General features: G+C 40.3%; 1 protein-coding gene across 1 annotated transcript in view; it reads right to left on the minus strand.

Moving 5' to 3' along the window:
- Positions 1 to 26,148, minus strand: part of SPOCK3 (SPARC (osteonectin), cwcv and kazal like domains proteoglycan 3) — a 345,817-nt gene that overhangs the window by 153,882 nt on the left and 165,787 nt on the right. The window contains exon 4 of the mRNA XM_014518612.2: positions 21,730 to 21,856. Within this exon, the coding sequence (XP_014374098.1) occupies positions 21,730 to 21,856 (127 nt within the window). The remainder of the gene's footprint in view (positions 1 to 21,729; positions 21,857 to 26,148) is intronic.

The raw sequence follows: 26,148 nt of genomic DNA on the forward strand, positions 1-26,148 counted from the left end.
CCATCCCAACTTTTACTTCATCACAGGCTCTCTCTGTCCAAAACACTTCCAGCCTTCCTACATTTATACCCAAGCTTAGCCAGCACCATTCTACAGCTGCAGTGGGAAGGAAAACCCTGCTCAGTTCTAGGCTGGAGTATGCCCACTGTGCACAGAACCTCAGGGAATTCACTTGCGAGCACTTAGGGGCTATCTATCAAGGATACTAAAAATAGGATTTTTTTTTTAGGGGCTATTTCCATGTTATGAAGGTGATTTTCAGAAATTTACATTCAGGATCCAAGGCATTTGTGTGCAATAGTTTTGCAAGGAAAGGTTTCCCCTTTTTGTTTCTTTCCCCATCACCTCCTCCTTAAAAACAGCCAAACAACGTTGCCTAATATTTCCCAAAAAAGAAATCAGCCATGGCAGATACCCAGCGTGTAAAACATTACCTGAAATAGCAGTCATAGGCAACTGAAAAGAGTCTACTAATGGCGCTGAACATTAGTAACAGGCAGAGATACTAGCCCACCTCTTCCCACTCCTCCTCCTCACACCCCAAACACACAGTAGTGAGTGCAGGGAACTTTTGTTAAAGATTCAGTTCAACTGTTAAGGCACATTGTAACTCTACTTTTGGATGCAATATAGTTCCTTAAACTATCCCCACTGATTACATTACTAATTAATCAAGTTCAATTTACCTAATTATACCAAAGTTGAAATATTTATAAGTCAATGAAAGTTATAAGTGAACTAAAATATCACATAAAGGGCAGGCTCATTAATCTTTAATTACATAGAAATGCAAATAACTTGTAAAGACAGACCTAGTTATCCATGATTGGTTATCTTAATACCTAAGGCCCAGATCCACATGAGGACTTAATGATCCTGAATATTGCCAGGGCTAAACTCTAGGTACTGGACTCTCTAGGTGGAATATTGAAACATGAGTTAAGTAAGTAAAGGTGGTATTACAGGTTACCTTTAAAACATTCTAACCCTGTGGACTGTTAGGCAGTGTTAGAGAGAGCAATTGCAGGTTAAGGCTGTCTCTGACCTGTACAACTGTGACTTGCCACTAGTGGACCTGGAGACCAGGAGTGAGTACACACATAGTAAATTGACTTAAAATAAGATGACTTAAGCCACGTCAGAACATACACATGTACAACTTCTTGACATGGTGGCAGCTATCTTGTGAGCTAATTCAACTTGACTAATGCGACTCAAGATAATACACCTAGAAGGTGTTTTATCTTATGCCGCATTTAAGTCAACTCTGCTCCACATGTGTGCATGCTCCGACAGATAAGTCGACTTGAAAAGGTTAAGTCAGTTTAACTGTCTGAAAGTTCATGTGTTTGTACACTCCCCAGGGATGTGGCAACAAGCCAGGATTCTATCCCTCCTTTGGGAGCAGAGACCTGGGGATTAAGTGTGGCAAGAGTATGGAGCTTAGGAAGCGTGTTTCTGCAGGCTCCATGTTCCCAGCAGGGGAAAAGGCAGGGAGGAGGCTGGGGAGGAAAGCCATACCCCTTGCCCTCAATTCTCCTGGCTACGGGAGAGCAACCTGGATGTGGGACAAAGGCTTAGCCCTCTGAGGGTAGGGCTATGTGCCTGACCCCCAGCCCAGGAACCTGGATTGGGTCTCCTGGGGTTCTGGGTGGCAAGTTTGTCAGAGGGAGAGGAACTAAGAGCTGTGCATTTTGGGATGCTGCAGATTGGTCACTTTATCTCTGTGGAGCAGATTAACAATTACTTGGCCCAACCCAGGTAGAATGGTTGAGAGATAGCCCTTGTCCAAAGTGGCATAATTTAAAGATGTTTAAGAGGGTACTCAATACAGATTAACACCCTCTAAAGCATGGACACTCTGACGTTGAGTGCCATTAGAATGTAAAGTAAGGGGAGGTATTTGTATTGTATGGAGACAGCTAGGCCAAGGACTTCACCCAAATCATGCAAGAAATTGCTTTTGATATTTCACTACTTAAACAAATATTTTTGTTCAAATTTAAGACAAAATCAAACAAACAAATAGGCATTAAAACCAAACTGGCCTACAGCCAACAAATCTGTACTTATGTTTTAAAATAACTGCCTGATTTCTCCCACTGGCAACCTTTTGTTATTCAGACTCCCCCGATTACCTCTTATTTCTCCTTCCTAAATTGTCTTTGTGCTCCGTGAAGTGTTACTTTTGTTACTTCTGTTGCTTTTCTGGAAAACCTCCCAACTCCAAAGATCTGTTTCTAAATTTAATTATTTTTTAGGTGACACTGAGCTTTACAATTCATATTCTGTATATCAATGCTCACTCCTGTTCTTTCTGGACTTAATTATTCACACAGTCTTTCTGACATGCTGCTTTTTTATCCAGGAACATATTATCCAAATGTTTGTCTCAATGTAGCCTCCAAATTAATATTAAAAAGTGGACACAGATGAACCACAGCTGTAAACACTGCCATGCAGATCAGGAAAAATGCATTTTGGAGAGAAAACTAGTTGTATTCTTTTGGACGGCTTCCTTGAAAAAAGGCAAGATGTAGTAGACTACTTGAAAGGTCCATAAACTTATGGAGTGAGAAAACAGGCCTAACAGCAATGCCTAGAAAGGAATCAAATTGAGGAGGTCTTCTCTTTGTAAAAAATCAGCTTAAGTTAGGAAGAATCCTTCCCAAGAAAATACATGAAGATGGAAAGACGAAGCTAGACTTGGAGGGAGAGAGAGAGTGTGTGTGTGTGTGTGTGTGTGTGTGTGTGTGTGTGTGTGTGTGCGGACACTCTCTCTTTCTGGAGTATGTGAACATCTAAGACTGTAACTATCTGAAATGGTCCTGATTAATTCAGGTCAAACCCAAGGACAAGATAGGTGTGGCATAGCTTTCTATGCACACAGACTAGGTATAGATAGGCAAAAAGTCCAAGCTGACTCGATCCAATCTTCGCAGGTTAGTCTAAACTGTGTAGCCTGAATCAATAAGCAAGTAAATAGGCATTCACTTTTGATTCCAAAAATGCAGGCACGTGCCTGCAGTGGCTCAGGCCAGAAGTTGAGGGGTGCTAGAGCATGCCTCTCTGTTCAGTTGGAGCAGAAAGCTTGGACCAAAGGTAGCCTACCTACCCTGTGAGCAGGGGTTCATGGGGGAGGTGCAAAGCATCCTGGGATGCTGGGAGAGTGTAAGTGAACTTGAATCTAGAGGGGATCTGGGACAGAAATTCAATAAACCTATGTAACCTAAATTATTTAAGTTTGATACTACATCCATCCAGGTTTAACTTAAACTGGTTTCGGCCATTTTGAAAGTGGCTTATATGCACTGAACTTGTGTTAACAGATTTGAACTGGGTTCCGAGCACTCATACCAGTTTATAAGTCATTTCTGTCCTTAACCACTGAGCTTCCAAGCTGCACTGCTTCTCCCTAGGTGGTTAGGGAAAGCACAGGCTTGTTCCTGATACACATATCCCTAAAATGTCTGGCAATTAAATTCAATGAGCCACGATTAAATTACAGACGTACACAGCATGGGGGGTGGAGGGACATACTACTGTGGTAATATGAACCTTGAGCAGTGTTGAACACTAAATATGTACAGTACAAAGGGCGTGCCTTACGAAGGTATACCAACACATTCAATGTATATATTTAAAATGACATATCTACCCTGAACACACAACTTTGGGTATATAAAGGGCATAAGATATTTGTGCCCAAGCAAAATTCCAATACACTGCCCATTATATGTAGATAAACAATACAAAGATTTCAAATCTGATTTTGCTTTTATTACTCAAATAAACTATAATATATGACAACAGACTCACACTGTGCTTTCTTAAAGCTGAATTTACCCTTCCTGAAGGAAAAGCAGATATGCCATTAGTCTGTTTCTATATTATTTCAATATTGGACATTTTGAAACCGTTAATATGGATATAGAGTGATTCGGAGAAAGATTCCTTAATACTGCAGACATTTTATCATCTCACAGAGTTAGTATCTGCTAAATTGCTAATCCTGCTGCTTTTCCCTTTTCCTGTGACAGCATGACTAGTTTTTATAGGACTACTGGTATAACAGAGTATTAAATTGCTGCTATGGTGTTTGATGTTGGCACTTGAAACTTTTCAGTATTTCAAGTCTGCACTAAGTGCAGAGCACCTATGTGACCTACATGAACAGTGTATAAGAATATTTTCCTTAGAAGAAGCTGAACACTTTGTTCTGTTTGATTACTAAACTAATTGCAAGTTCCAATAAATTTTAATTTGAATAATTGCATTTTTACCTCAATTACAGTCCCATAGCTTTTCAGATGCTTATTATCCCAGTAATTGTCAAAGAAAACCTAGAACAAGATAGTTTAGTAACATTAAATATGCCTTTTTTATGCTTGCTCTGTATAACATTGTTTCAGGACCTTTCCTGAAGGATAAAAGCTGAATTAATTACTAGGAAAATTTAAGATCAATCAAAATGTGCAGCAAATGACAACACACAGATATTTATTATACCTCTTCATAAGGCTATAATGGGGTGCGGCGACAGCAGAGACAGACTTAGAGTAAGAGAACTTAATTTAAAGGTCTATTCCTTCTTGATGAGCACACATTTAACTCCCATTAGAGTTAAGAGGAGTCAGGGAGGCACATCAAAAGAAAAAGAAAAAAATCCAGCAGACCCCCTTGGTTCAGTGCACTTGAAAGTGATGTTTAATTTAAATGAGCACATAAAAACAAATGTTAAATTGGTATTAAGAAAATTACAGAAAATAGAAGAAGCATGGCAATTCAAAAATGGTATTGTTCTGTTTTTAATGCAAAATAGTGTAACTGTGCATTGAATCCTTTAAGTATCTAAACAGAATTGGCATATACAATATGTAGGAGTGGGTAACACAGATCAGACATAATCTGGCCCAAGAGTGGCATAACTTTGAACCACCTAACAAGGGCTTAAAACTAGTTTCAGGTGTTAAAAGCTCCAGGAGCAACCCAACATTACCATGTAACAAGCCCCTTAAAAAGAAGCAAGATCTGTGAGGTTTAGTAATATCTTTTACTGAGCCATATGTTAGGAAACATGTTAGAAAAGCTTTTGGACACAAAGTGCCCTTTATTGAGCAGATTCAACCTAAGCTAAATACCAGTTAGAATAAATGCTTTATAGAAACTACTTATGTTAATGTGTGAGAATTTAAAAATGGAAATCAGCAGTTAACCTCTGGAGCAAAGGGAAGTTGTTAGAAGGAGTTACAGAACAAGAAAAGAAAAAGACTTAGGAAGAATTATGCATTCAAGAAAGAATAAAAATATGTGAATCTAGGAATCAATCTAGATTCAATATGTGAAGCAATCTAGCATTACAAAATGTAAGAGCAAAAATCCAGTGGTTGCCATCAGCTTTCTCCTTTTTAACTTTTCCTGACTAATTCCTGCCACCTATTATTTTAACACTCTTTAAGGCCCTAATCCAGAGAAGTCTACATAAAAATGCTTTGGTAGACCAAGTTCTAAAATATTTTTCCTTGCATCTTGAACTTAATGCGCACACACACAGAAACTAAATCTGGAAAACTTTCATTCTACTTCTAGTTCTTTCTCCTTCTCCAGTACCCTCAATAGTCACTATTATCAGCTTCTAATCACTTAAAATGTGTTCTCCTACTTGACTCCTTTTGGAATTTTGCCTGTCATATTTAATTGCTCTCTCTCTACTGAATTCTTCTCTTCTGCCCACAAACAGCCTCTTGCTTTCCTTTTTTGGTAACTAGGAAAAAAAAATATCTTGAAGTGGACCTGCCTTTCCAATTATCACAGTACCCTTTTTGTAGTATATTCTCTCCACTGAAACCACAGTCACTAATGAGCTCCTGCTAAGTTAGTCTGAATCAAACCTCTCTATTGTTCTTTTTCCTCCCTGCTGCTATCTGTCTTCCCCACTGCTTTCTTGGGTACATTACTTTGCACAGTCCTAGGTCTCTATCTATCGCACAGATTTGAGACTATCTTTTGTTGTCTCGCATCCTCTTAAATGTATTTTTCAATTGGCTTCCTTTGGAGTCTGTTTCTGCTCTTCTCTGGGTATGTCTTAGGGGGCCATTAGGGGGCAGCAATAAACCACAGAGCTTACTGCTTATTGCTCTGCAGTTTATTGCTCCTGGGAAGCTACCAGGAGCACATCTGCATGTGTGCCTGGACCCCAGCACATTGAGCTGGGTCACAGCAGCCCCAGCTGGCAGGGGGCCCATGGAGTCAGCTTGCCAGCCTGGGGCTGCTCCAGCCAGGCTCAATGTGCTGCAGAGGGGCTGGCTGGGGCACAAGGGGACTTCAGTGTGGGGCTAGACAGCAGGCAGCCCTGCCACTGAAGCACCCTCATGTCCCAGCCAGCCAGTTGGCGTCTACACGTGTTCTGCTGCACATGAAAAAAAACTCCACAACAGGGTAGGAATTGTATTTATGACCCTTATCCTGCTGTGGAGTTTATTAGTTTTGTGTGCCCTAATAGGGGCACACATGTAGACACTGAGACATTTACTGAGCAGTTAATTAGTCAACAGCACAGTAAACATCTTGTATAGACAGGCCTACTGTGACCTTATCTGCTCCTATATAATTATTGTAAGAGAAGCTATTATATTCATCCATGTTCACAAAGGTGCATGCACTGGGCTATAATTCTAATGTACACATTCTCCAGACATCGCCGATTCTCATGGCAGAAGTTTTCTTCAGCTGTTCCAGAATTCTAATTACAATATTTTAAGCACAGATTTGAAATTGATGCAGTTTGGTTAGTTAAAGCTATTTGAGCCAAATTCATTTCTCATTTATTTAATAGTCTTCCACTGGGGACATATTTGGTCCAACTTGATAGTTTGGGAAATTAACAATATGCAGTAGGAGCTTTAACTGCTGCTGAACTTCACTAATTTGCATTTTTGTTGTCAAAATCCTGTTTGACAGGTACCATACAAATTAATTTTTCTGAGAGACAGCGGTTAAATCATTTGGGCTTTTTTTATAACAATGACTTAGTATGTGTGGGCCAGTGCAGATCATCACAACAATTTCAACAATATTTATTTAAATGTTGACACCGTTTTCACTTTTGTTTGCCTGTCTTACATGCATAGTATAGTCATTCTAAGGTAAACAGTTTTTATTCTTAATTCTTTGAAAAATAAAGTAAAAGTTTATTTAAAAATAAATTCCTACTTCTTGGAAAAAATAATATTTTCATAAACAGAAAAAAAACCTCAAAACCCTTTAATTCCATTAATTGAACTACTTCTATTATATTTTTTCCTGATTGTTCAATGAAATATTTTGCATTAACCAACTGTAGCATTTTGGGATAAATAAAAAGACAGACATTTGAGAGCTCAAGTCCTATCTTTGTCAGTGTAGCTGAGGTAGCACCTTCTTTGAGTCTAATCAATGTCAAGCTGATCCCAGAAAAGATCAAACTATTGTGGGGACAAACTCTAGTAAAACAGGACATGACAGAACAGAAAAAAAAAAATCAGTCACCAAGAACAGTCCTTTTGCATCTAAGATTATAACAAAATGTGTTATACACTCTGTGAAACCTTACAATTTATAAATATGGTATATTATGACTACACCTCAAACAATAATTTCTGATGACTTTTAGATCTGCAGCTTTGTCAAGAAATAGCTTAGATTTGAGATGTAATATATCCTTCAGGCCAATGATATAGGATCCAGCAAACTGCTATTCCTTACTGTAAAGGCTGAAATGCAATGATTCAAAAAGTAGTTGCAAGGGAGCTGAAGAGTTTGCATCCAGTCAAAATGCAAAGGAGTAATCAATGAACAAAAATTACAAGGATCCCGATTTCAGGGACAGGAGAGATGCAGCATATCAGAGATACAGAAGCTGGAATTTTTGGTACAACACAGAGGTGCTATAAGATGGTTTGGGCACAAAAAGTAAAGTCTGAGGACATTTTCTGACTGTCCATCACTTTTTTTTATGCTAGATACAATTAATAAAAAAGTCAGGGAATGTTCCAGGCATCAGGATAGAATTTTAGTGACAATCAAAAACAGAAGTTGGAAATGGTATCTATAGGGAACTCCTAACATATGATTTGCAGACCCAAAACCTGCAACCTCATCTTTCTACAGACCAAAACAAACAAACAAAAAAACCCCCACACACAACAAATTACCAACTTCCAGTGTAAAAAATTCCTAATATCAAATTGTCTTCCTTGATATACTTCTCTCCTCTTCTAGTACAGTCTAAAATGTGGACACAGAATGATTCATTTCCTACATAACAAGCAAAGAAAAAAAGTATTTGTTGAGAAGAGGGAGTAGGAGGAGAATGTAAAAAAGATGTGAACAAAGAGGTCCTAGCAGGGAAAAATATGCCCTCCCTGGATACGGGGAAGGAGAAAGTGGTGGGGAGGGGCAAGTGGGTAGGGACATGCAGAAGCTATGGTATGGGTGAAAATGGGGGGCAACAGTAATTAGGGGGAGTGAGAAGGACACAAATGAAACTTGAAGCTTTGGCTCACATTATTAACAGCCAATTAGTCAGACTGACAGATTTGTTTTTCAATGTTTGGAATGTAAAATTTATTTCACAACCAAACAGATCCTGGGGATTGTTAGATGATGTCCAGGAAGTGGCCACCATACAAAGTTCATGGACATAGACTTGCCAAAAGGGCTCAAAGATGTATATATGCTCAAAAGGAAAGGACAATGATGATGTTTCATGCACTGCTTTTAGCAAAGTTATGCTATTGCATTGTACTCAGCCTTAGTTATATGTCCTTTTTTCCACTTTTTGTGCCTTTTAAAATTTTTTTTAGGTCTTTAAAGAACTCCTGGTGCAGCAATATTTCTTTTCTCTAACCTCCTGGCCCACACAATCTTTTTTAGTAACTGTTGGAGGTCTCCTCTGCTAGTATATAAGGAAAAAAAAGGCATAAAAAGATAGTTATATACATTTCTATAAAGATTTGGGGGGATATGGGGAAAAGGCCTCCTAAGATCCTGAGAATCAATCAGGAATGAAAGATTATATTTGAGAGAAAATGGATTGGACATGGTCCTAAAGGAATTCAAGCAGATGTTTGCTTTTATTTATGGTTTTCCTGCAGAGTTTTCTGAGGAGCATCTAAACTATTCCAGACATCCCTTTGTGACGATATTTTATGGAGGCTTCAGTTTGCAGGAGCATGGTTTCAGCTGAGTCCTGTTGGGGAATTGGGCAGGGGTACAAGAAGGTGATTTTGACATGTTCTACTATCACTGGAAGAGTTAACTTGCTACCCAAGGGCACAGGGACATCAGGCAGGGACATTTTTAAGTTCACAAAAAAGGTAAGAATTTCCCCCCCATCCTTCCTCTCCCCCATTTTCTGCTGCTGCCATTTCAGGGGGCAAGGGGAGCACCTATCCTGCTCCATCCGGGCTGTGTGGGGCCTGGGCTCAGCCCACGGTGGTGGCAGTGGCACTGCTGTAGGTGTGTGGGCTCCCCTTCCCTGCCTGGTCCCTCCAGGTGTTTTCTACCAGCCCAGGAGCAGGTGGGGAAAAAGAACCCACTACTGCCCATGCCAGTGTCTCAAGCTAAGCCCAGACCCTGTCCAGCCCAGCTGATACAGCTTTGGAGCTCCCCTTGCTCCTGGTACAGTGGGGACAGTGGCAGCAGCAGGTGGGGGAATGGCAGGATGGGGAGGACACCCATTCTTCTCAGGTGTGTTGGAGCAGGGAGGATGAGAATCCTGCTCCCATGATGTAGCATCATTGTTAAAAATAGTAGGCAGTCATTTTTGATTTGAAGAGGGAGAGAGTCAGTCTTTGTTACAGTATGCTTTGGAAATGAAAGAAAGAAATGAAGGAGGTTATGAATTAGCCTTGTTAAAACAGTTTAATTGATTTGCTCAATCTGGTTCTCACAAAGCTATTTTTATTTACTGTTACCAAATTAAAGGGATCAGATGCATTTGATTCCCTAAACCCTCACAAGACACTGATTTCAAGTAATATGAAATAAATAAGCCTACAGATTCTGATCATTTAATACCTACAGCTTTACCTCAATCTTTTCCAAAATGGAAAGAGCATGTCAAAAGCTCAGGCATGTGTCCCAAAACATCACATGAAGATGATAAGGAGATGGGATTCAATCAGTTTAACTTTTATAATATTGTGTGCCAAAAAGATTAACAACACTAATGCTGATGTCTAAAAAAATTAGTACCATTCTAAACGTGAAAGTATTAAAATAGGAGAGGATCCATGAATTTAGTCATTATACATCTGGTTAGCAAGACTTTTACAGTTAAGAACAAAATAATGAAAGTAGTCATTCCCATGATGTCCTAATCTGCCTGGTCATGTCTACAACTCTTGTGAATCCACACAGATACAGACAGACACACACACACACACACACACCCTGAAGTTTCTTCAACAGTAAAGTATCATCGGGAATCCATACCTACCACACCTACATTTTACCCTTTCTGGTTATCTTTTCTCTTTCCTTTCTTTTTGATCCCATCCCTTAGATTTAGTCAGTTGGGATCCATTACATTTTTATAAAATAATATTCTATACTTATATTCATTCATACAACTTTAAAAGGCCAAATTTGTCTATTTATAATTATGATCATCACTGGAATTTTTCAGCTGATTCAAAAAATCATTATTGTTAAGTGCTACATCAATATATACCATTCTGGGAACAACTGCATACAACTGTATTCATACCATCAATCAGGCATGCTTTTCGCAGATAGGAGAGAGCAATTTTACAAAAAAAATCACTCTTAAGATGAAAAGGATTTGACATCCTTGAGGAAATTGCTGCAAGCCACAAAATTGATCTGGGGCTTATTGCCAAGACTATGCTAGAGTGAAACCAAAATGCAAGTGGAAACTCTTAAAATGAAGTAGTTTGTTCCTGCAGCGTTTTCGTTTAAAAATATTTACAGCTTTGCTAATCAGTAACTTTAGGGCTAGATTCTGTTGCACCTACACAGGCTGTGTAGTAGATTAAAATCTACAGGTTAAATTAATTAGCACTCAATTTAAGACTAACAGAATCTGCCACATACTTACGAATGATTAAAGCTATACTTAAAATACACAATTTCTTGAATTCTGGTAGCTCCTGAAAGTGCGTAGTTCAAGCTGATTAGAAACTAAGTAGTCTACTTCATTGAGTAAACTAAGAGAAATGCAGAAAGTAAAGAACTGCAGAGAGTGAAAAAGGAAAATAAAAATAAAGAAAAAGAAAAGTAAGAGATGTGTAACATTATTTTAGTAACTAAAACAAAGGTGTGGATGCTTATTTTTATTATTATTTCATTTTGTATTTTCCCCCTTTTCCAGTCATTCTATCAATGGCACTTAAATTCCTTAACTTTTTTTCTTTATATTGGTTGAATGTTACTATTTATAAGGCAAATATTCTTCTATAACACAGCACAAACCACAGGGTTTTCCAGTGAAATCAGTGTCAGGTAGGTGAACACTCTCTGGACCTCAGTTTGAAATTAACCTTTCCTGTGTGAAATGTTTACTAGTTATGATCTCCCTTACGTTTTGGAAGCACAAGCATATTTATTCTTTCTACAATTAGTTAGCTCAAGCAGCAAACAGTACAGGTTTAACCTGAGAGAGAGAAGGGTATAATATTTCCAAAACAGCATCCACTGGGAAATTATACTGCTATACTGCTTAGTTCTATAACACTGATACTGTTTATTGACTTGTGTTTAGAAAATGTATTGTGCAATTTGCAGTAGTCATTGACAAATACATTTCCAGTAAAAGAAAGTAGGTATATTACAGTACAATACTAAGCTCTTACTGGATCTCAATGACAATATCAAAATGAACTTTGCCTGGAGTGAAGGGACAAAAATATAATTTTTTATGTCAATTTAAAGAGTGATAGAGCTCCTGAAATAACCTTAAATGGACCTCTGTTTTGATCATGGGCAACCGGTGCCTCCAGAGTTGGGGGGGCATCAGATTGCCAACTGGGAAGGGGGGGTCCCCCAGAAGCCAATCGCTGACCGGGGGGATTTCCTAGCAGCCAGTTTCACAGCTGGCGCTTCCAGGGGGTGCACAGCCGATCTCAGGGAGTGCGCTGTCAATGGTTTTAATACACATGCATCATAAAATTTGGGCAAATGCAGAAAACTTAACAATTAAAAAAAACCCCTATATTTTTGTAAACTAGTATAGATTACCCATAGTTATTAAAAAAAAAAAAAAGCTTGTATACATTTTGCTTAGGCCTAAATTTTGTCCTTAACTTTGTTTAAGGAGGAACCCACAGTTCAGTAGCCTAAGGAAAAACCCTGAAAATGCACAGAGGCATAATCCTCTTGCTCCTGGGGAGTGGCAATTACTCCTCAAAACAGATTAGCAATGCTAATTGGCATGTTAGTAGAGAAGCAGAATAAATGTTCCATCCATCCCCTAGAATCCTGCATGTGGAGTAAGGAAAAGAGTACCAGATACAAACAATAATGTGGGTACCCTATGCATAGGGCCCTATCAAATTCATGGCAGAAGTGGGCTGTGCAGTGTCTCCTTTAATTTTGCAGGTTCTCCCATGTGCCCCGCCCTGCCCATTAACAGGGGGGCCCCCACCACTCGCTCCTGATCAGCAGGGAGGCAAACACCGCTGTTTAAAAAACGGCGCTGTTTCTGCCTCCTAGCCAGTCAGCAGCAAGCAGCAAGCCCACTGGCCGGGGATGTGGGGAGGATGGAGGGGAGGGAGGCAGCAACATAAGGGAACCTGAAATATTAAAGAAGCTGTTGCGCAGCCCACTTCTACCTGGAATTCGGTAGGGTCCTACCTATGCAAATGCATGTGTATGTGTCTTACCCTTCCCGGTATCTCCCTAAAATAACATATGTGCCAGGCCACAACTAAAGATAGAAGGCTCACTCAAGAGAACCTCTTACTAAATACAGATCCAATCAGCACAAATATAGCTGGTAAAAATCAAGCCTCAAGTGAGTTTTCACACAAAATTACTCAAGTTTGACTTATCCACTTATGACACATCTGAGCTCAGTTAAAATGATTTCACCACTAACAGCAAGTTGTAGAACTCTGAGTGTATTCACTATGCACAATGCAAATACACTATATGAAAAACACAGGCAAATAATTTCACTCAGTGTTAGCAGTAGACATATTTCTGTGTAAATATGGAACCACTGCCATATTTCTCAGTATAAATACATTTATATAATCTTGACTTTCCATCTGCACAAATTCCCAGAACTTGTTACAGTGAGGCAGGCAGACTTATGTATGTCTTTATTTATTTTTATTTCATTATCGCTGCTAGTAAGTTATCTGGAAGTGTTTTACAGTCTGTACTCAGTATACTGAGATACTTCAACACAACACAAATGTGAAATCACCATCAACATAAAAGATAGGACAAATGGAGCTGTTTAGGAGACACTGAAACATATTTCTGAAACCAGAAACATCCTTCCTTACTTTTCTTTCCCATCCCATTCCCATTGAAAAGCTAAGAATATACAGATCAAACTACTGTCAGGTACATGTCTACTAAATGTACAGTAAAAGCTGTGTTAACCGGCATCCATGGGGAATGGGGAGTGCTGGTTAATCAAATATGCCGGTTACCTGAGAGGCGTCTTTGCCTGTTCGGGTTGCCGCCCCTCCCGCCATGTCTGGTTCACCAGAGCTTTCACTCCCTGGTGTCAGTGTGCCAGGGGACAGGAAGTGTGGTCCCGTGCAGGCTGCTTTGCTCTGGGCCGTGGTAAAGCGGGACTCAGTGAAACCGGAAGTGCCACAGTGGGACTTCCGGTTTCGCTTTTGCCTCGTCGATCAGCATGCCAGTTAATAGAACATGCCAATTAATACAGTGCCAGATAGCACAGCTTTTGCTGTAGTATTAGTACATTTATTGTATTGATACAATCAAAACTGTACTGATTTACATTACTACTAAATGTACCATCAGTTTTTGCCTCACAATGCTCCTGTGCAGTAGTATCAGGCTACTGCACAGTCAAGTGTCTTGTGTAGACACGTCCACTGAGTTGTATTAGCAGGAGTATCACTTGCAAGTACTATCAGTACATTTAATACTAAAGCAAATGCTAAATTACTGTGCAGTAACAACTGCGCAGTCAGGGGCATATGTAGACACGCCCAGTGAGTAATAATAGGTGGATAAATGCCTAGTTGGGAGAAGGAATCAGGTGGATTTCCCCAGGGGTCTGTCCTGGGTCTGCTATCATTTAATATGTTCATAATGATTTGGATAATCGGATCAAGAGCAACATAGTAAAGAAGATGACACCAGGCTAGGTGGAGTTACAGATACACTGGAGAGTAGGGCTAAGGTCCAGGATGACCTGGATAAATTGGAGAAATGGTCTGCATTTTATCAGATGAGTTTCAACAAGGACAAGTGTAAAGTGTAAAGTGTAAAGTCCTACACTTAGGGTGGAATAATTGCATTTACAACATACAGACTGGAGAACGATTGGCTAAACTGCAGCATTACAAAGAAAGTGTTACAGTAGATCATAAGCTGAATATTAGCCAACAATATGCTTTTGGTACCAAAAAGCCAGCATAATGGCCGTGACTACATGAGACACAACTGCACAGTGGTTACTGCACATGTATCTTGTAGTTGCTTATACATATAGAAGTACTAAATACATGCACAGTAACCATAGTTACTGCACAGTAGCACTGGTGAATGCCTTTTAAGTGATGGTACTGCACAATAGCCTAATACTACTGCACAGCAGCATCTTCGCGCAGCTTTTGCCATGCGACACTACTGAGCGGTAGTATCAGGCTACTGTGCAGTCAGTGTCTGGTGTAGACATGTCCACTGAGTTTTATAAGCAGGAGTATCACTTGCAAATCAAGGAAATTGATTCTTCTGCTCCATTCAGCACTGGTGAGGTCTCATCTGAAGTACTATGTCCAGTTTTGGGCTCCAAACTTCAAGAAGAAATTGGATAGTTTGGAAAGAGTCCAACACACGGCAACAAAATGGTTAGGGATCTGACAGGCCAGACTTATCAGGAAAGTCTGAAAGAGCTACGGTTATTTAGCCTGGAGAAGAGAAGAGTGAGAGGGAGATCTGATAAGACTTCAAATAACTGAAGAGCTATTGTATAGAGGATGGAGATGGGCTTTTCTCCATGGGACAGAATGAGGAGTAATGGCCTCAAGTTTCATCAGGGGAAATTTAGGTTGAAGGAACTTTCTGACTATGAGGGTAGTCAGACACTGGAACAGGTTACCTAGAAAAATTGTGGCATCTCCAACTTGGAAACTTTCAAAAGCTGGTTAGACCAACACTTGGCTGAAATGGGCTAGGCACGGAAAAATCACACCTTGAGCAAGGGGCTGGACTAGATGACTTTATGACAGGGGCAGGCAATTATTTAGAGCAGAGGGCCCCTTACCAAGTTTTGGCAAGCTGTTAAGGGCTGCATGAGTAGGTCCACCCCTTGACAGGTGCTCAGGCCCCCAGTCACCATCTTGAGACTGGGAGTCCCACCTCCTAACTCCTGAGCTTTGCCACCAGAAGTCCCTCCCCTTGCCCCAGAAGTATCCTTTTAGCAAGGGGTTTTGACATCTCAGAACCAGAAAAATACCAAATTATATTCTAAAACGTGAACATCTAAAACATTCATTAATTTAATTTGAAAAAAATGTTTTTGTCCTGGTTTACATGTGTTTATGTAGTGTACATAGAGGTGATTGTATACAATAGCTTAAAATGAAGTCTTACTCTTGAAAGTGGGGGGGGTTGGCATAAGTTTGTGGGGGTCTGTGGGTATGTTGGGTGTGGGTGCACTTGTGGGGGGTGAAAAGGTGTGGGGTGAGGGAACATGTGGGTGGGTATGGGGTTTGTGGGGGACTGTGTGTGGGGGAGGGTGGCTGAGGTGTGTGAAGGGGTGTGGGTATGGGGGTCTGCATGTATGGCAGTGTGGGGGGGGTGAGTGTCTATATATGGTGAGGTGTGCATATGGGACTCACCATATGAACACACACACAATCCCGTCTCCCTCTCTCTGTCTCTTCCTACTCACATATGCGTGCGCGCGCACACACACACACACACAATCCCTCCCTACACACACATGTGCACAGTCCCTCCCTACTCACACAAACACTATCAGTCCCTCCCTACACATACATACAGTCCCTCCCTGCACACATACACAGTTCCTTCTTACCCCATTACACACACCCACACAGTCCCTCCCTACACACACACACACACACACACACACACACACACACACACACACACACGTGGGCCCTCCTAAACACACACCCATACACCCAGGGGTACCGGCACAGTCCCATGCTCCCAGTTCAGCAATGCAGCTAGGTGGTGCTAGAGCAGTGCACAGGCAGGAAGGCAGGGAAATGGCTGGAAATGGGGCAGGGCTGGGCTCTGCCTCCTGCTGCCATCTCCCCCTGGGTTCTACTGCCTGTGGCTCTTGTCATCTTTGACAGGTAGCCAGGAGCAGATAAATATTTTCTAAATTTTTTAGGGGTCCCACAGGCTACAATGGATCTGGCCCATGGGCCGTATTTTGCCCACCCCTGCCTTATGAAGTTCCTTCTAGCCTTACTTTGCAATGATACTATGATTGCACTCCATACTACACTTGCCCCTACTGCAGGGGAGACATGGCTTACAGACACAAACAATGCTGAAAAAAGGTTCAGAATTGGCCTCTCCTGAGAAAGCATCCAGGAGTCTTGCCTGCTTCCATGTAGAAGGAAGAAGCAATAAGGAGGCATTTAGGGACTTTGAAATGTCTGTGTTTGTTTTGTTTCCATCCCAAAGACTAAGGCAATTCCTCTGGAGTCCATTTAGGACAGAAGGAAAAAGAAACTCACTAGAAGAACTAACAGTACAGGCTCGCTGTGGCACTTGTACGGGGGGAATGAGGAACGACAGTAGGGATCAAATGTGATGTTTAATACTGTGCCTTCAAAAAAAGTTCAGAATTTGTTGGTAATCTATTTTCATTGCCATTTTTGCTTGTCATTTATTTTTAAGTGAGATTTTTGGGACCAGACTGCCTTCTGCTCTGTGTATGCACAGAGACCATCCCTGAGAACTAGATGATGAAGAGGGCCTCTAGATGACATTATAACAGAAATACTAAATAATATCAATGGAACGCTGGTCAGTAAGAAATCAGTAGGTTTCAAAAACATATATTTTTTCTATATTATACACACATACCAACTATGCTTTACTGTGAATAAGCATATTGCTCAAAATGTTATAAATTATATAAAAAACTCACTCCCAATCTAAAGTGATCATAAATCACAATGCAGGCTTCAAAAATAATGTGACTGGATTAAAATTATGAAATTAAAAATAATAAATGGAGTTCTATTCCTTTGTCTTCCAGTTCCTAAGTTTTTAAGAGGCACTCATATCAACAAGGACATGGACAAGCTTGAGAGAGTCCAAAGAAGAGCCATCCATATGATCAGAGGAAAAGAAGGCTGAGAGAGGACCTAGTAGCAACTTACTGCTATACCAGGGGAGTACATCAAGGGCTCAGTGAGCATCTGTTCACCAGGGCACCAGAGGGGAAAAACAGGAATAATGGCCACAAACTCCTGGAAGATCGATTCAGGCTCAACATTAGGAAATATTTCTTCACAGTCAGGGTGTCCAGACTGTGCAATAAGCTCCCTCCAGAGATGGTGCAATCACCTAATCTGGAAATCTTCAAAAGGAGATTAGACAGTCACCTTGCTGGGGTCACCTGACCCCCAGTTATCTTTCCTGCTGGACCTGATGATCTTCCAATGTCTCTTCCAGCCTTACAATCTATGAAACTGACCCGGTCCAGCCCGCTAGTACATGGCTTTCCTGGTCCTGTCCAAAGCCGTGCGCTAGCATAGCCGTGCAGAGAAGCCGTGTGCTAGCAGGGCCAGACCCATTCAGCATGTACAGAGCCCAGGTCACACAGTGCTGCATCACCACTGGCCGTGCCTACAGCTGGGCTACAGCCTTGATGGCTGCTGCTGCAGGCATTGCGGGAGGTGGGTGGGGGGCAGGCATGTGGCAGCTCCTGCTTGAGACCCTCCGTAAACCCACCCACAGACTGTACATCCCCCCCACAGCTCCCCACACCTCCCAGGACTCCTGCCCACACTCCTCACAACCCCCTACATCCTCTTGCCACTCCTTACACACCCACACCCACAAACCCCCCCACCCTCACTTCCCTACTTACCCATGACAGTGCCCAGTTCCTGATACTTGCCACACTTTTGCTTGCCCCAGCATGCTAAGGGTTCATACCACGCATGCTGGGACAACAAAGGCACCATAGAGACACACTGGCCAGAAACCAAAGTGTCTCTCTGGAGGACCCCCTCCCAGTTACCTCGGGGCATGGTCCCTGACCTGCCCCACTTTTTTCCCCCCATTTTTTATTTTGATACCTGGATATCCAGGTTTCAAATTTTGAGCCAGTGCTCAAAAACATTTTTTGTTCCCTGAGTGCCTCTTGCCATGTCTCAAACTGCTTTGAGATGTGGCAAAAGGCACCTGTGGGCTTGTCTGGACATGTCCTAAGAGAGTATCTAGCTTGACCTATTTAAAGATATATTATGGCCCCATGGATTTCACAGATCCAAATACTTATATGGCAATGTACTTCCTTTTAGCAGAGGTTTTTTTTTTTTAAGTCTACATGGAACTTGGATGAAGATATATCAAAAATCAATCGGTCACTGATGATGTGAAAAATGGAAGAGAATGAAATCAAAGCAGTGATCAGTGTCTCCATAAAAAAAAAAAAAAAAAAAAAAAAGCCTGACCCCTAGAGAAAACTCAGAGACATGATGACAATGCTGGGGGATGATATCCTCTTCATATGCCACAGTAAAAAATACTGAGCTGAATTTAAGTGAGGGAGAATCAGCACAGAGGTCAATTGAAGGTCAGAAGTTCCCAGAGAAGCCACTTCAAGTTGATTCTTTCCACAAGATGGTCATAAATTATGCAAGATCAAAAGCCAGGCACATAACTAAGACAATGGGCATCTACAATGGGGAAAGATATGTGGCCCTGAGAAAGGTGTCAGAAAACCAGATATCTGTTATCAGTGTGATAAGAAAGAAGAGTGACTTGATGCTTACAAGGGCAGACAAGGTTCCTTGAGTGAATCTGATATCTTTTATTAGACCAACTCAAATAGTTGGAAAATAATTATTAAGCAAGCTTTCGGGTTCAAAAACCCTTCGTCAGGCTAAGGAAGTTTCAGCAGTTGGTGTGTGCTCTTCCTGGATGGAATGAAAAGTAAAGAAGCCAGCGGCTGGGGACATTGGCTTTATGACACATCATAACCTGCGGGGGGAGAGGAGGGGGGGGGGGGGGAGAAAGAGAGAGAGAGAGAGAGAGAGAAGGGGGATGAAAGTGGAGAGATACCTGGAGAGAAGGGAGATGAAAGTGGAGAGATACCTGGGGAGTCAGATGTCAGGCAGGTTATAATGTGTCATAAATCCAACGTCTATATTTAGTCCATGATTTTTAGTATCCAGGAGGTTGATGAAGTGGAGTTCATAGGCTCATCTCTGGGAAGTGTTTTGTAGGTTTCCTTTGAGGATCAGGACTGAGAGATTGGAGAGAGAGTGGTTTTCTTGTGAGAAATGTGCCCCCACAGGTAATTGGGTATTTCTGTCTTTGATAGATTTCCGGTGTGCGTTCATTCTGGTGCGCAGTTGTTGTTTGGTCTCTCCTACGTATTTTCCTACACCCTTGATGCTTACAAGGAACTTTTAAAATGGTTTCAAGCAAACCTAGAAGCTCATGGGCAGGTCTGTGACTCAAGATGAGACACAAGCTCACCACTGATTTTTAGCCCGAATCTTGCAGTTTTACCTTGCAATTGTCTCTTCCCAAGAAATGTAAAAAATGACATCTCCTTATGGGATAATGAAATTGATGGTGACTGACTCTGTCTAAAGAGGCAACATCATCAAGAGGGAGTACTATGTTCTGTAAAAGGCTATGAAGAACAAGTACCGTGCAAAGCTGAGTTGAAGACTGAATCTTTTCTGGGACAGTATATTGCCACATACACACATCCCACATTGTAGTCACCAGTGACAAGATGTGATTTTGAACTGCTTCCCCATTCAGCCTGTCCACTAGGTGTGGCTCCTTCAGGCTTCTATTTATTTTACCACTAGTAAAATGATGTCATTGCAGCAGAGTAGTAGTTTCTGGATATGCAGGTCAAGGACTTCTACAATATGGGCATAGCCAAATTGCAGCTGTGTTGGACCAAATATACTGATATCGGGGGACTATAGTCAAACATAAAATTGTATTTTTCTCTGTGTAAGGGAAGAACATTTCTGAATGTTCCTCATACCATATGTTGCTGTAGTCAAATGAACAGCAGGAGTCTATGACAATATTATATGGTGAAGCTTCAGGTATTATTGTCTTGCCTGCTCTTACCTGACAAGAACAGACAAGACTGTCCTCAATTGGCATCATCTGTTTTTCTTGGTATTATCTCACAGAACAATGCTTGCCAATGATTTCCTGCTAAGAATTTTTGAAATGGAATACTATTCAGTTTAATGCTGCCAACCCATTGTTTCAACGTATATAAGAACTGTAGATGAGGGGGGAAGGCACTCCAATACTCCATGTGGTAAATACTCCTGCAAGCTCTATGTTACCATTTCCTCTAGCTTGGGTAGTAAGGACGAGAGTCTTTTTTAAAGTTTAGAAATGAATGAGAACAAAGTCTTTCAATATTGAGCCAGGAAAGACTAAGACCTGTATTAAATTGCAAGATTCAATTAGAGAATTTGACTAAGGTTATACAGGCACAAGCATGAAATGAATTTAAGGGAGGTGTCCATCATTTTTGTTAGTAAGGTTTATGACTTGAGGATTTAGTTAATTCCTTTTATTTATGTCTGGTTTCCGAGTTTAAATATTTTCTTCTGAATACAGATATCACCACAACAGTTGAGGTCTTTGTCATCTCAAGGTTGCTTACAATGTGCTTCACCTTAATCTACTAGGAAACTTAGAATTAGTCCAGAACAAAGTAGCTTGCCTATTATTTGCAGTATTTTCCTGTAAATGTAACCACAACATCTTTGCTCCAAATTCTGCCATGGCTGCCTATCACATGTGGATGAATTTTAATATGCTGGTTTTGTTCTAAAAGGGTCAGGGACGTATCTAAATGCTTGACTGTCTCTGGTCCTACACAATTATGCCACAATTCCAACTAGTGAAAGTTTATCAGAGGGAACTGTGAACAGGTGCTCTCTGAGCCTAGGGGTTCACTCTGAGCAGGTCTAAAAAACTCAGTTTCAATGTTCTTGGTATGCAAAACCTGTATCTTGAAGGGCTGAGCTGGGAGGGAGTGGGATGTTTGACGGAGTCTGAGACAGGGGAATATTATAGTATTATATATTTTTGCTAGCTATTACTTTTTCCTTCCAGCAGATTTATTGCCATTGCATGCTTTTTTTCTTACAATGCATTGGATTCATTTGGTAGGTACTGGCCTGGGACAGGCATTTAAAAATCAAGCATCTATTTAAATAAAAATAAATATATACTTTTATTATATATCTGAATATTTGGGGAGGTTTGGAGAACAATGAACAATTCAGTTCTTTTTTTTTTTCTTACCTGAGAAGAATATGTGTGACCATCTGATCCACAAACAGGATTGGTATAAACTACTGGACACTGCTTGCAGTTTGATGAAATGGGACCACCCCTCCATTGTTTATGGCCTAAACCAGCCTCTTTCATACTGTAAGTAAACAAAAAGCATGAATCTGATAAGCAATGATAGTAAAAAAAAAAGAAAAAAGAAAAAAAATACAAAACCAGGTATTTTTCTAGCATTTGTAAAAAAGAAAATCCTCATATTTTCATCCATTATTTCTCTACATATTGAAGTAGTAGTCCATAAGGTTCCGATGGTTATCAACATATATTTTATACACTTTCTTTTTCAGCTGTGTTACATTGTGCCCCAGTGATTTCTGAGCACTTCCATGATATTTAAAATGCTGAACGCTTTTTAGTAAACAAGACATAATTAAGACAGAAGATACAGTGACTGTTATTGTGCTAGAGAGGAAAAATAGTTTGAAAAGAAGGGGAAAAATGGAGCTATTATCAATACTTGTGTTTAAGACTTGCCAAAAGCTATATTTGACATTCTAAAGTAGAATCATTAAAGGACACACAGAATGCTATGTACTTTCTTGGTCCTTTTTTGTTTCTTTTTTCTGCTTCTGCCACTTATAATCCAGATTCACCAGTTGTCTCTGTATGAAGAACTCAAAAAGAGCTGGTATACATACAAGTACATCTAGATATGCTCACGTATACCATCTCTAAGTTCTATATACCAATATGCAGAAAATAAGCTAAAATATACCATCTTAAATGCAAAACTTACAGTTGCTGCTAAAGTTAATGATCTATAACACCTAAATTTATTTATTTATAAATTTAGATTCTAATTTTGTGAACAGGGGACATGGTTCATTCAGTTGTATAATCCCCTTGTATATTCTTATCTTTTTACACAAATAAAGATACTAAAATAATCAGTAATGACTTCTGTTATTTGTCTACTTAAAATCTTAATGAGGAACAAAAGAAAAATGCAATAAATTTGGAATGCATTCTCAATCCATTGGGACACATCGACAACTGAGTCTCCAAATGGATCTTCTGAAAAAGTCTGTAGGTTTACAGTTGCTTGAACGGGCTCCCAACTTTGTGTAATTCCATTGCTTGGTTCTTAAAGGGTTTTGTTTGGAGATGAACCAAACGGCTTTGCAGGTAATTGGTGAAGCACAGTTTAAGAATCACTTATCTAGACTGATAAATTGAAATTAAATTATAGGAATCACTCTTGTACAAGCATCTTTCAGTTTGTTTGTGGAAAAGGAAAAAGCACAATACACATATGCCTGATGCTGAATTGCTAGATTTGGGTCAAAACATATTGACCTTGTTCTGTTGCTAGCCTTAGCTATCTTAAGGCCTTGTGTAAAGCTGTAAAATTGCAGACAAGCAGTATGCCGGAAGTCATTTTTAAATTCGAAGCAACTACAATGTAAATCTTGCAGTATTGCAAATGCTGTATCAGCAGGATGTTTTAATCAAGCAACCTGCCAAGTTAAGGAAATAGAAAAGTTTATAAGCTAGGTTAAGCAGGAAAGCCTTGAGATAACGTAGCTTACAAATGTTAATAGTAGTGATTGGTGATACCAAATGTACTAGATTATAGTTGTGCTATAATAAATAAGTGTAGCTTTGTTAAGTTTCTAAGGTAAGTTGTAAAAAAGCAATTTTGTCAGAAGACAGCCATAAAATAAGGAGACAAGAGATTTTCCTTTCCAAAAACTGCAATTTTCACAGGGACATAAATCCTAACTAATTGACATCTCCAGGGCCATGGAAGAAGTGAATTAGTCCAGTTTCCAAAGTTTTACTAAAACATGGAAATTTAAATGCACCAGAGTATATTTATTTGAGTTAACCTCGTAAAGATGGGTATACAGAGTGGATGAAAAACTGGAGAATTTGAAAGACTTGTTGCCAATCTGTATGCTGTACTCCTCCTCCTCCTTTCTGAATTATGCCAGGCAGTATTGCTAGGCTTCCAGGATTCAAGTTTTATTGACAAACATTGATAAACATCAATTTCACCTGATACTCTCAAACTGACAGAAAAATATTTCCATTGGTAATCACTGAAATGTACATAAAAGGAGATAAAAAATAAATTCAGAACAGAAATAAAGAAATCTGGGTCAGGGAGTAGTGCATGTGCATGCATGCACGCATGCAGCAGCTAGTGCAGAAACTGGGGGCTATGCTGGTAAGGTTGTGCCACAGGAGCGGAGGTGGGGGGAGTTGAAGGGGCAGAGCTGGTAGTAGCAATAAGCCCAGTGCTGCCAGCTGCTCACTCTACCCAGGTCCCAGCTGGGGCAGAGGCCAAAATCCTGCAGAGCCGAGGCAAGACCCTATGTAATAGAGGCAGGGGCCAAACTCCCACAGAGGCTGTGCCAGGCTCTGCAGGAATTTGGTCCCTGCTCCATCTGGGTCCAGGGCAGTGCAAGAGGCCAGCAGCACTGGACTCCAGGGCACTACCAGGCCTGTCCCTGCAACTCTCCCCTCCCAGCACAGGCTTACTGGAATGGACACCAGCTCCTGCAGCAAGTGATGTGCATGCATGCATGCTAAATTGATAACCCCTCCCCCCTGCTAATTTCACAGTCCTGAACAGTTCAATTAATCAAATCAAAGTAAATGCTTAAAAATAAGCATTGATTTTAGCTGTCAAAATAAATAAATAAATAAATAAATAATCAAATTCTACCAAGCATAGGTATAGGTGAGAATCTATATGCTGCTGTCATGGTTACCCAGGCAAGTACTGGGATAAGTGTATTTCTAGTGCTTTCAGAATGTAAACTAGTAGTTCTCAACTTGTGGGACACATGCAGCCCAATCTGCACACTGCTGCAGCCCTTGTGACATCCTGTTAAATGACACACAGGAAGTAAATTGTATGGGTGCAGCCCACATAACACATTGAGAGCTGTAAATGTGGCCCAGTGGCAAATAGGTTGAGAACCACTGATGGAATCAATACAAGGTCGGGCTGCAGACATATTGTTTGCTTCTTGCCAGTAGCCCACCAATCCTTATACCCGTAAAATAAGAAATGGCTGCTTTACACATGTCTGGAGTAAAAGGGGACATTAAACGAAATAGAAACATAATTTACATGCATATTTGTACTTACAAATATGTCGTGTTTACATTATGAAGTAGTTCAAGTAAAAGGAGTTTTAATTTAAATGGAAATTGGGTCCACTTAGGGATGCCAGAGTCAACAGCAGCTTAAATCGGCAGCAGCATTTGTGTTCATGCAAGATAAACTTGCCCAGGAAACTGGTAGTGCTAGCTTGGCCTACAGTAATATGGGCATAAACTTTCATATGCATGGCTCCAAAATCAACAAAATACTTACAAACTTATTAAAATTTCTTATCTGAACTGATGGCATAAATCTGCAAATATGCCTTGGTTTTGACTGTCTTGACTAAAATATTCCGGAAATTCTCTTCTGACTATTGAGTGATTCAGAACACAGTTCACAGCACTGTGAATTTCTTTGCATAGAGACCAGTGTTATTTGAAAAGTACGTAAAATACCAATGATTTCATTTTACCTGTAACCAAGACAAATTTGAATCAGTTATTGATGAATACCTAGTACACTGCTGTACTGTGACAACTACTTTCCCTCCCTTAACTTTTCTTAAAGTTCTAAGTTTGCACATGTGCACCAGGCTATGATCATGTATCTCACTAGTTTTATCCCTTTGTTTGTCCATAAAATATAGAATGCTTTCAGATTCTACCCTAGACCGACTTTATTCACTGAGTTTGCAAGGCCATACACTCAACATAATGGTATTCCTTTGTCTGAATGTCATGCGATAACTTAAATGCTGCATCTCATCAATCCCACTGTTTGAAGGAAATGTTTTAGGCATCAATAGGCAGAACCTTCTTGACCTTGGTGAAAGTCAGAAAACTAAAAAGAGAAATGAGGAGACACAGAAGCCAGGGGTATGGAGAATGGAGAAGGAAGATATTCCAAGTCATTTGGTAAGCAAACCCAGCAGCTTCAGTCAGAGCTCTATATATCAAAGACCAGACTGATGTTCTGTTTACCATCTTCCACCATAACAACACCCACCATAACAGTTTTGCCTATCCTCACACTTGATTTTAAATGCCCTGAATGACTTCTCTCTAAGACTAATATAAAATAGATTTTGAATTGTTTGGTCAAAGATGGTGAATGGGGAACAAGCAGAACTCTTGGAACTTGGAGTGAGGAAAGAACACAGAGCCTTTTCATGGGAGACTCTGACATAGGTGGAATGGTGAGGCACAGAGAGCACCTCAGATAGGAATGAGAATGAGAAATCCTAGTTTGGGAAGGAGGAGGTGGAAGGTACACACAGTTTCCAAAAGGGGAGAGAATAAGGAACTACAGTGTAG

Source organism: Alligator sinensis, unplaced genomic scaffold (genome assembly GCF_000455745.1).
Source record: "Alligator sinensis unplaced genomic scaffold, ASM45574v1 scaffold49_1, whole genome shotgun sequence".
Lineage (NCBI taxonomy): Eukaryota > Metazoa > Chordata > Crocodylia > Alligatoridae > Alligator > Alligator sinensis.